We start from the raw sequence: 12791 nt of genomic DNA on the forward strand, positions 1-12791 counted from the left end.
GTGCTTCACAGAGTGCATATGTGCTGAAAACCATTGTAGTATACAGTAAGTATGTGTACCAAAATGAGAAGAAATAAAAAACCTTTTAAGGTTAGAGCCTGGGGATGTGTGAATGCTGTTTATTCTTTCTGCAGATGGTGAATTAACTGCCATCACTTTGGAGGCCTTCAGAGGAGACATGGATCCTTCGGTGCAACCTGAAGTATTCAATCTAAAAGGAGTGCAGAGTTTTAGTGAGAAGCAAGATTTTTATAATTGAAATATACATCCCAGAAAGACATACAGTCTTTCAATACACAGACTGGTATTTTAAAAAGTGGGAATTCTCAAGTCTGAGTACTGAGAACTCAGGAGCAAAAAATCAACAGTCTGCCTGTTTTCAAATATCTTTTCAAAAAAACTTCTCAAATATCCCACTCCATGATACAGTTACAGGCTTGATAATTTGTGAAGGTTAAATGTACATTTTGTATCAAATTTACTGTAAATTTGATTATAACTGTTAAATATTGTAATTTTTCCTACAATATATAAATATTTTAATCGTGCTTATAAAACAAGCATGAGTAATAAAAAACCCTAGCTTTCATGAAAAGATCATCATCATTTCCAAATGACGGCAAAAATATTTTTACAAAGTTGCACAGAACATACAGCTCTTTCTAGGGTGGGACTCTTAATGACCAAATCCCTTGTATTTTGATAATGAGCTGTAAGTATGGTACACTGGACTACTCAAAAATGCTAGCATTATAGCTGCCCATATTAGTTTATTACAAACTAATAAATGAATAGCCTCACAGTAGTATGAAATTCTCTCCATCCTTAGACCAGGGAATACTGTGATGATCAGCTCTTAAAGGATGGGTATAAGTCTCCAGCTACAAGCACAGAAGGAATGACATTTGACAGAAAGAGCTTTAATTCCACACCAAGAAAGGGTAAATGGACATCTCCAAGGTTAGACATCTGGAGTAATACATCTCAAAAATGTAGGTTGTCACCAAACTGAAAAGAATGTGTTCTTTTCAGTATTAATACTTTATAATGACAGAAATTTTGTCTTACATGTTTTATTTTAGATGCAGTAGGGTAAAGGACATGATTACAATAACAAAAGACTCAATTTTGCTATTCCTATAACTCTTAAAATTAAGTCAATTTTCACTCTATGTTTTATTTCCTTATGAGGGACACAGTCAGTACCGATTTGAGAATAGTACAGATCATAAATCAAATAAACATTTAGAAAATGAGAAGAAACTATTGGCTTTATTGGCTTCACAGGAAGTTCTGAACAAAGCATGTACTCAAGTGTACAGTGAGGACCCTGTATTAAAATATGAAAAGTTACTAATGTTCAATATTTATCTGGTACATCTTCTGGAAAAAAGTTCTCAGAAGTCTGAAATTGTTAATCAATTGATGTGATAAGTATAATTCAAAACACTGAAAGTTTAAGACCTGAGTAATATACATTTAGAATCATAAAGTTAATACCTGAAAGGTTGTGATATTGACCTGGTGTGTAGTTTCATGTCTTGCAGCCTAAAGAAACAAAAGCTGCAATCTTTATCAAAGGATAAAAAGCCTTTCCACTCCCCCAGAGCATACTTGCATGGCTTGTATTAGCTTTAAAGTACAAGACTAACAAGAATTAAGAATTATTGACAATCATTATTTAAATTTACAGTTAAACAACACAGAGGTACTTTAGGTTTATTTTCAAACTTCACATTTTTACTGGTTCTGAAAAATTCAAAGTTTGTATAAGGAGTACAGGATAAGTAATTACAGTAAGATAATCAGGTTCATTGAAGAATATTCTGTTTGAGACAAGCTTTAAAATTCTAGATAGATATAAATTTGAAGGTTTGGAGATATTTTTTTTACTTTGTCTTTTACTACTACATAATAAGTAGGTATCTGAACAGGGAGACAGAGGAAAAAAAAAACCCCAGAAGATTAAATTAATAAACCAAATCTGCAACTACTATACCTACAGAAATTTCCACCACAGAAGGTGGTGCAGCTAGTACCACTGCCTTAAACAAGGCCATGTACATGCCATAAAGATCTGATACCAAAGATTGAATTTAAAATGGCAAATTACCTCAGAGCTCCAGTTGTAGCAGAACATGGCCGTCTCCGACTTTTTAAGGCATTAAGCTTATCTCCCTGGGTCATGCCATTCTGAGTTTCCACACCTGCTTTGTCTTCAAAATCATTCTGGGAAACACAAAGTATGCAAGCAAGGAAATATATCAAACACTTAGGAGTAGTGTAATTCCAAAGTATTGAACATCTCCTTTGCAAAGATTATAGTTTAAAAGGCTAAATACATTCTTCTGCATATATGGGGCACTACTCTGTCTTTGCCTAGTTCCAGTAAATTACATGTGTCATTGTACAAATGCACATTCACAGAGGCTTTTTGCAGAATCTGACTTCAAAGTCATTCAGGATGCTTGAGTCCAATACCAGTATCTATTTACTTCAAAGAAGTCTGTTTTTATAGAACATAAACTCCAACTCCTTCCTCCATAAATATTTTTAAAGTTATTATCAATGTGGAAGGGAAGCAGTAACACACAATTTTGTGATAGGCACAAAATGAGGGAAGAAATTTAGATAAATTAGAGGAGCTAAAAACCAAATTTCCTAAATTACGAGGGTTTTTTTTTTTAAATTAAAGTTTTCATGACCTCTAGAAAAATAGTTTTGAAAAAATATTGAACAGATTTCAGTTTTATCCCACTTCTTCCAGCTTTAGAAATTATAAACTCTAAGCAATATTAAAAGTGTATGCTAACACTGTTTAAATGCCTATTTATAATTTCTTACTGATCTCAAAATAGACTTTTCTAAGACCCAAGTATTAAGTAGAGACAGTATCTTAAGTAGCAGAGAAATGTTACACAAAGCAAGAAGAGAACTGCATTTTTTTAAATTACCAAATGCAGAAGAACCTTATATCAATTATGCTTCATTTGACCTTAGATCAACGTGTATTTGTATTGCGGCATTTCCTATTGTACATAAATGACCTCACTGCTCTGCATAAAACAATAGTTTCTGCCATTAACCAAGATAAACAATTGACAGAAGTAATAAAATAGAAGTTAATCAAATGATGTGATGGTCCAAGTGTTGCATTAATTATAGGAAAATATAAATATTTTAGCTAGATTTCATTGAAGAGTATATGCTAGGCCAACGTTACCTATCATTCAGCCTCAGTGCTGGTAAATTTTGTTCCACCCTTTACCTGCCCAACAATTACTGCATGTAGCTGATCTGTCTTCTGATTCTTAGACCTTAAGCATTTTTTGGACTGGGAACATTAACTTGTTTTGAGCTTCTACAGAGCCTAGTATAATGAGGTCTTGAAATATAACCAAATACCTAAAGAGATAAAGGTTTTGAAAACTGAATGTTAAACAGCTTTAATGTGACATCTGTGTAAAACTGAAATACACACATTACAGAGAGGACTACAATAGAAAAAAAGCAGCACTGTGAATTTATATTGTGAATCTGTACATAAGCTGTTACACAGTGTACAGGTAGTTGAGCTACCTGCAAGTAAGTTGCCTTGAATACTGGAAGTGGTAAAGTTGTAGTAGCAGCTTAGATTCAAAAACATTACTTTCACCCATATGGCTATATGCTAGCTGTTTTCATTAGGCATACAAGATCATCTCTACACAGTCTCATATTCTCCTGTGAGTAATCTAGATATTTAACTTTACATATTCCAAGCCACAAATTGAACTTCCAAAAGGGAAATAGTACTTTTACGGAAATGCATTCAAGGTGCTCCTCCAGATTATGACAGATCACATGGTAGATGATTATTTTCATTTACATTAATAACTATCTGAAGAAGATGCGCACTAGATCTCTGGTCTTGTACATCATTTCAAAGATTCTGTCAGCAATGTAAAAGCTCTTTAGTTATTACAGAGCTAAGAGAGGATTGATCAAATGCATAGTTCCTCTAAACTGCTTCTCACAGAAACTATAGGAAACTACAGTTTAAGATTTTTACTACCTGGAAGCAGAATACGTTCACTTTAGTTCACACTGCATGACTGTGCTTCCAATAAATAATTTTAAGGTCCTTACCATAAGTGTACATATCACATCAGTAATCCATAACAATGCGATAAAGGGATGGACATCTATACACTCATGCATTATTAGTTAGAAACTTGGAATAAATAGATTTCCAGGACCAAAACTGACTTTTCCCCCCCCCCCTCCATTCTCCCAATAAACAACTGAAAACCTGAAAGAATGACTTGAAATAATGCAAACCTTTGGAAGTTTAGAAAATTACCTATAGCAGTTTTAAATATAACCTAAGCTTTTTTTTAAAAAAAGGTAGAGAATTTTTCTAATTATGATCTATAAACCCAAGAAGTTTAGCTGTGAAAAAGCAATCTAGTACAAATACAAGCCTAAAAAAATCTAAAAATTATAGCTAGGTAGTTGCTAAAAGATCAGCTCCATGTCTGAAATTTTTCCTGTGAACTCTTACCTCCCTGTATGCATTCAGGTCTTGCACTTTATTCAAGCTGTCACTGATTGAAATGTCATTCAAACCACAAAGAACTCTGTTTATGTTTCCATCAACTATTCCTTGTTTCTGCTTTGATCGGATGAGATCTCCCTCCAGCCATAACATTGCTTGTTTCCTTTGGGGTATAAAATGAAATAAATTAATATCAACAAATTTGCATACACATAAAAAACAATATGAAAACATGCTCCTCTTACAGATTGCCAACATTTGAATCTTCTCTACATCTTTATCTGAAAAAAAAAATCTGAATGCCTATCACAAAAAAAAAAAAAATCCCAATGGTTAAAACCAACAAAAAAATGCCCCAAAAAATGCCAGAATCAGCAAACAAATCTGTAGCCACCACGGAAATAGAACAGGTACTAAATCTTCACAAAAATCCTACTGAGAAAAGAGATTAACTAAACAGGAATTTGAAATGGTATTTTTCAGGTTTTTAAAACACAACTTAAAAATTCCTATAATGCTTTCAGATATGTAATGTGTAGATTAAGTAATGATACAGCACTTTCTAACTTCATATTAGCATGTGTATACAGATATTATGCAATAAAACTACAGCTGACCTGCACAGTAGAAGTCATTATAGTTATGTAAAATTGAACAGGACTCTAGTATCAGTTTTCAGAAAATGAAAGATTATATCCATCACACAGGTGGTAAAAAAAAATATAATCTAATTGCTACAGTGTGCACAGGCTAAGTGGGCTTTTGTTGATGAGACTTCATTAGTCCTCAATAAGGAAGTTTGCTGGGTAGGTACTGGTCATGCTAGTGCCATCCAAGAACTGAGACCCTATTACATATTATTCTAATAAAATTAAATTCCTATACTGAGAAAAAAGGAATGAGGAACTACATCAGAATATACTTTCACTGAAAACTTTTATTTGAAAATAAAATATTACAGCAAATCTTAAAAGCCAAGTAGTCTGAGACAGCTGCCTAAACTTGTTCAATACTAAATGGGAAAGGTAAGCATTTCCAGAAAAATTTTACTATGTCCCAAGAAAACATCAAAAGAAGGGAGAAGGAGTGAAGAGTGGGAGAGGGAGCACAACTTATTCCACCTAACAGAAAACATGCTTGAATGGAAATATCCTTGAAATCTTTCAAGATTAATTGCATTCACAGTAACAAATTGATTCAATACATACTCGGGTGGGACAGTCTCTACAAAAATCCTACTCAAGCCTCCCTTATTAAATCCCAAAGAACCTAAAAGATGAATCTTTGACATCTACAAAGGTTGGGAGGTCAAAGTTGCAAGATTTTACCTTGTCAGATACAACTTTGCAGCCCTGAGGGCAAGATATTTTATATTAGAATGATACAACTGATGTTAGCTCCTTTTTCCATCCCATTTTGACACTATTCATGACATTGCTTGAATCTTGTCTGACTGTCAAAACAGGTATCTATTGCCATTAGGACCACAGAAAATTCTAACTGAACAATACTACAGCTCTTAACTATGAATAATGTAGGTATGAATGAAAAAAATCTAAAGGATCTTTGACTATCTATAAAATCAAACCAATTATTTATACACCACTGCAGAAAAGACATGGGCCCTGTTTTTCCTATCTTCCAAGTAAACAGCACTTACTAATCACACTATCTACTACCTTTCTCTCCTCATTTTGCTCTATAGTGGAAGTTATTTTTAAGAGTGCATCATCCAAGCATCAGCATGGTGTGGAGAAGTTTAATCTGACTTCAGTATGCACTTGTGTTTTGTAAAAGTTTTGTGATTCACAGTAGTTTGAATAATGGTGGGCCATCTCTCAAAAAAAAGGAGACCCTATTCAGTTGCACTGGAAAGTAAATAGGAATCCTCAGTCATGCTCAATTTCTCTTATGAATTACAGTAATACTCCTTCTTTCTCTCTGATAACCTAGGGATTTTAAGATGCAAGGTCAGTGCATGATTTACTGTATTTACACAGTATCTAGCAGACTTGTTGCATTCTCTTTTTTTCCAAAGAGAGATTAAATTGTGGTGGATTTTCTCAAAATGTTTTTTCTCATAACAGCACAAAATGCCTCCAACTAAATACCATCATGGTATCAACTCAAAAAACATCAGCATAATCACTGTAATAGTAAATGTATAATGTAGAAACCACTACAAAATTAAAATTAACGTTTACACTGCTGAAGCCAGTGCAATTTTGTCATTAATTTCCTGTCAGGATCAAACCTTGAATCACCCCCAAAAAATTATCGGTACATAAAATGTTCTCAACCCAAACTATACAGTCAATTTTGAGAAGGAGCTGTATTAAAACCATACATTTGTTTGCTAATGACTATTAGTTTCAAATCAGAAATGCTTCATACAATATGCTAGGAATCTGATAGAGATCATAAGCTGTCCACCACATAGTTATTTAATCTTTAGTTACAAGAAAGAAAAAAACCATATCAATTACACTATTGTAAGATTCATTTTAAGTGTCATCATGGTTATATATAAAAGTCTATACTTTCTATGTTCATATTTAAATAAATCCTTATTGTTGATTTAATCTTTTGTCCACATCTGGACTTTACACTTCCAACACGTTTGTCTAACTCCTAAATCCCCCAGAACACAAGACCCTCTGACCCTTAAAGTGACAAAATGCATACCATTCTAGAGAAGAAAACTGCTACTGAGTAAGTTTCATTTCAATCCCAAATTAACTAACATTAAATATATTGCAACAGGCAGTAATACATGACATCAGTAGACAGAAAGTAGATCCTATAAATAGTGCAAGATGGATAAGGATGTAGAGAAGCAGTTGATTCTTGGTAGCAAAGAAGGTATACATACTCTTCCAGGAAGTGTTGCTGGGGTCCTATAATAGAGCCTGGTCGACATATTCTTATCCAAGCAATGGCTTCAGCATGTGTGAACTTGTAGTGTTTAATTATGTAACAGGCAATCAGTGTTCCTGTTCTCCCCAGGCCAGCTACAGAAACACAAATATGAACACCCACATACAAAGACATGAGCATTTCATAGTTACCAAATTAAAGTATGGCATATGAATGAGAAGACTTCTTTGAAATATTATTCACCACCTTAATATTTGAAGAAAGAATTTCTGATTCAGTATCCCATTTATCATATAATTGAATTTCAATGCTGTAGATATAAGAACAAATATATCAGAAAAAGTTAACAGCATTTAAGAACACATGCACCAGTGATCATTCTTGGCACTTGTACTATTCTACTTCAAACTTTTATTTTTAAAAAGGCTGATATTTTAGGAAAAGCTGTGACCAAGCTGGATACAAGCTTCATATTTATAAAACTAGTAAAAAACAAAATCAAAGTACCTTTGAGGCCAAGATACATACTTTACAAACCAAGGTTCAAATAACATGCAAACATGTGTCTTTTCAGCCACTGGCTTTTTGACTCAGTTTTGTTGTGAAACCAACCTGTAAAACTATTCACTGCTATTTGTATAAACAGCAATGAATGTTGACCAGCATATAATTTTATATATCAATATCTTAAAATAATTTAACCCATTGTCCCCCAAATCACAAACTAATCCTGGTTTTAAGGGGAGAATGGAGACAAAAAAAAAAAATCAGCTTTTACTATCAGACAAATTTCTAACTATAGAGTAAGAATCAATTTCTTTCTAGCCCTGTGTCTTATCTACTAGTAAAGTGTTTCCCCATTTAAGCCTTATTTTCCCACAAATACTGTATTTGTGATTTACAGTCTCATGATGGCCAGCTATTGTTTGTGTACCAACAACTATCTAAATGCAAACTCTCTAAGCAGCCGGACATCCTTGCTGACAATTTTATACAAAAGTACAAGCTCTTTACATTTAATAGCTAAATAGCTAAATTTTGCTGTGACTTTTTGGAATGTTAAGATGATTCAGGTAAAAGTTCACAAATAGTGAGATTCTATAACTGCATATTGGAAGATTAGCTCTGAAGAATAATTTAAAAAGGAGAGGTATTGTTAGAGAGTGAGTTTTGGGCTTGTGTGATTTTGTTTTGTTTTAAATGCAAAATGAATGGAACATGCAAATAGATAACCAAAAGCTGTATTATACTAAATATACATCTGAATAAGAAAATGGTCTCTGAAAATTGCAGGTAACATCTACCAACTTCATATATCACCAAGATTTCAGTACTCTTCTCTAAGTTCCTTCTAATGCACTTTCCATAGCAACCCTTTGCATGAAACCATTCCATAACTTCTAGGACAAGCAACTTCTAGTGTGGGAGCTGTGCTTGGAATACTTCTGCAATAAGATTACAAGCAAAATACAGACAATACATTAACTTCAAGTTAACTGTTGATTTAACTTTGCATAGACTTATTTAGAGGGTTGTAAAAAACCTAAAAGGGATGACATTGTTTATTTTCTTATTAAATGGTCAGATGAAAGACCAAAAATTTCAGTTTAGCAAGTGCATATCTATGTCACTAGAAAAGTATACTGTATTCCTTTAGCAACTAAGCCCAGAGAATAACAATGTACTCCTGCTAACCAATTGTTTATACTCTCATTTAGTCAATTAGCAGATGTCCAGCTTATTAATGCCAGAATTTCTGGGTTCTAGCCACAATAACAACTTGTTAGCAAGTAAACTTATTTATCTTTGATATGCGTGTTTATTGTTCATGGAAAAATTATGAATAGCACTATTCTTGTTTCAGAGCAGCAAGACATTTGTCTCCACAATGTCCTTACACAACTCTAAACATAAATCAAGCTGAACTCTTCAAAGGCTTTGTTAATCATTCTTGACTAAGCATGTTTTGTGTATTTTCTTGTTGATTTGCTGAAATAGGCTGGTTTGAAATGCTGGAATCACAATAACTCACATTAACTTGAAACGTGGAAGACATGCTCCACAGAAAAATGTAGAACAGTCCAAAACTACAAAGAAAACCTTTCAGTCTTTCGCATTTTCTAGCCAATTATCATAATGCAGCGAAAGCATAATGCAAAAGAGAAATCTCCATGAACTAAACCTCATGCCTTCAAGTGATATTAAGAAAAAACAGAACAACGAACAACGGATTGTCAGTTACTGTAAGTAGTAGCGTAGGGTGAAAAAACTTAAAATGCACATGAAAATAACAAGTATTTGTTATATATTTAGTCAAGTATCATAAGGCAATATTACTTTCACAACCAGAAAGTGTTATCTTTTTAAATGCTTTATTTCTAGAATAAACTCTATGGATTTATACTTATTTTGAACTTCAATCTGAGAATTAAATAAGTGCACATACCTTTACAATGTACAGCAATAGCACCATCTGCATTTTCACAGATGTTCAGGAACCTCTGAACTATACTGTCGCTTGGTGTGCTTCCATCTATGAAGAACAGGTCATAATGATCAAAACCAGCATCAGTAAAGCGTTTTGCCTCATAAATTTTTTTGTTTAGTCTTATGATTGATGTGACATTATGTTTCTTGAAATAGGGAAAGTAGGCTTCAGGTGCATGAAGAGGATAACCTATAAAAAAATAAAGCAACAATCATTTAATGTCATAGATGAAGTTCAAAGTCCTACTAATCAAAACTGCCCCCAAAACCTTTTTTGAATGATAAATGTACTAATACTGAAAATGCTTTTAATATTTTATTCAGAATAAACAATTAAATGATATTAAAAATGGTCACAAAATGCTCATAAAGACCACTATAATTTAAAAGGATTAGAAAAAAAAAATTAAAACATAGTATATGTGAAACACTGTCTGTCTTCTGTTTAGCCCATTTCTCTCTACAAGTAAGGTTTTATACATAAAGCTAGGCACATATGGCTTCACCAAGGGCAAATCACACCTAACGAATCTGGTGGCCTTCTAAAACAGGGTTACAGCGCTGGTGGAGAGCAACTGATGTCATCTACCTGGACTTGTGCAAAGCACTTGACACTGTCCCGCATGACATCCTTGTCTCTAAATTGGAGATGAGGATTTGATGGATAAACCACTTAGTAGACAAAGAACTGGCTTGATAGTCACACTCAAAGAGTTGGAGTAAATGGCTCGATGTCCTAGTGGAGAGTAGTGATGAGTGTTGTTCCTCAGGGGTCAGTGTTGGGGCCAGCACTGTTTAACGTCTTTGTTGGTGACACAGACAGCGGAACTGAGTGCACCCTCAGCAAGTTCAGGCAACACCAAGCTGTGTGGTGTGGCTGACACAGTGGAAGGAAGGGATGGCATCCAGAGGGACCTCGACAGTCTGGAGAAGTGGGCCTGGGCAAACCTCATGAAGTTCAACAAGGCCAAGTGCAAGGTCCTGCACATGGGTTGGGGGCAAACCCAAGCACAAATACAGTATGAGTGGATTGACAGCAGTCTTGTGGTGAAGGACTTCATAGTAGTAGTGGATGGAAAACTGACTGGAAGACAGTAATGTGTGCTCACAGGCCAGAAAGCCAACTGTATCTTGGGCTGCATCAAGAGAAGTGCAGCCAGCAGGTCAAGGGAGGGGATTTCTCCCCCTCTGCTCCGCTCTCATGAGACCCCACCTGGAGTCCTGTGTCCAGCTCTGGGGCTCCCAACATAAGAAGGACATAGATCTATTGGAATAAGTCCAGAGGAGTTCACAAAGATCATCAGGGGGCTGGAGCACCTCACCTATGAGGACAAGCTGAGTAAGTTTGGGTTGCTCAGCCTGGAGAAGACTCTGGAAAGACCTTATAGCAGCCTTCTAGTACTAAAAGGGGGCTACAGAAAAGAGGAGGAGGGACTCTATCAGGTAGTGACAGGACGAGGGGTAACAGCTTTAAACTGAAAAAGTGGATATATAGGTTAGATAAGAGGAAGAAATTCTTTCCTGTGAGGGTGGTGAGACACTGGCACAGGTTGCCCAGAGAAGCTGTGGCTGCCCCCTCCCCGGGAGTGTTCAAGGCCAGGTTGGACGGGGCTTTGAGCAACCTGGGCTGGTGGAAGGTGTCCCTGCCCATGGCAGGGGGGTTGGAGCTAGATGATCCTTAAGGTCTCTCCCAACTAAAACCATTCTATGATTCTATATATGAATTCAGCATTTCAGAATAGCTGCTTATCTATAGTCAAGCTGCAGATCAAAGCGGAAGAATATATTTTAAGAGGAAACACTGTGTTTTTGAGGAAATCAGGCTGCTGATCAAGGAGAAGAGGAACAGTCAAAGGATAAACTGCAGTACCAGAAACATTCTTGGCTCCGCTGTATAGTAAAAAAATCTTTAGTGCCTTTATTCAGCTGAGACAGGACAAAGGCGGGGATGTAGGTAGAAAGGTCAAAGACCAACCACACCACAACTATTTAGGACACTTTCACCAATCAGATGTTCTATGTTGCCAAAGGCATGAGGGAGTGTGTGCACATGCACACATGTCTATCGGATGTATGTACGTGAAATGTTTTTTTTTTCTTTTCCATTCACAATTAAGCCTTAAAAAGAAAACACAGGAACAACATGGCTATCACAAAAATCAGAAAGTCTGTCATTGCCTAAGTTCACTGGTTTATCTCTACAGTTTTTATTCCTGTTCAAAAGAAGTCCAAAAGCTTCCTCGCAAAACACAGGTCATTTCCAGAAGTCATATATGCATTAGTAAATGCAATTAGAGTCACAACATAATGAGAAAAATGTAGCTTTTTAATGTGTACTTACACTAACCTAGGTGAGGCTTATTTGTAGCCTCATAACTGGATTTTAAGCATTAGTGTTAATTTAGTAATTTTCACTTATATACATGTTAAAAATAAAACAGGTTTTCCAAATTCCATGGAGCAATTTAAGTGATTTTTGAAAAAAATCTGCAAGAAGGGACTGTAACAATGATTAAGCAAGAAACCCAAACCAAACTAAATATTTTCTCCCTGGATTTTGTTAAATCTTCAGTGGACACTATGTTATTAGCAACATTCTAGTCATCAAGGAAACATGAGAGAGCAGAGGTGGGAAGAAAAAAAAAATTAAAAATTCAGAAAACATGCTCACATAAGCAAAGTGACATGGCACAAAGAATAAGGTGAAATTCAACAAAAATCTGATTGTAGTTTTTAAATGACCGATTTTCCTTTCAGCTAGACCAAATCTCTACTTTCACTTGTCAGTCCAGTTTCGCTCTTTTAGTCCATTAGAATCACATAGGTTCTTCCCATTATCCCAAGAATCTTCAGGAGAAAAGGCAAGCTTCTTTTTAAAGTCCTTCCTGTC

At 35.1% G+C, this 12791-nt stretch overlaps 1 protein-coding gene across 1 annotated transcript in view; it reads right to left on the reverse strand.

Annotated features, from left to right (window-relative positions):
- Positions 1–12791, reverse strand: part of CDC14A (cell division cycle 14A) — a 65129-nt gene that overhangs the window by 11241 nt on the left and 41097 nt on the right. Inside the window, 6 exon segments of the mRNA XM_026853548.1 lie at positions 83–211; positions 1501–1548; positions 2114–2229; positions 4544–4700; positions 7410–7548; positions 9861–10091. Coding sequence (XP_026709349.1) covers positions 83–211; positions 1501–1548; positions 2114–2229; positions 4544–4700; positions 7410–7548; positions 9861–10091 — 820 coding nt within the window.

The sequence above is a fragment of the Athene cunicularia genome (assembly GCF_003259725.1).
Source record: "Athene cunicularia isolate RWA chromosome 8 unlocalized genomic scaffold, athCun1 chr8_part1, whole genome shotgun sequence".
In the NCBI taxonomy this organism is placed as follows: domain Eukaryota; kingdom Metazoa; phylum Chordata; class Aves; order Strigiformes; family Strigidae; genus Athene; species Athene cunicularia.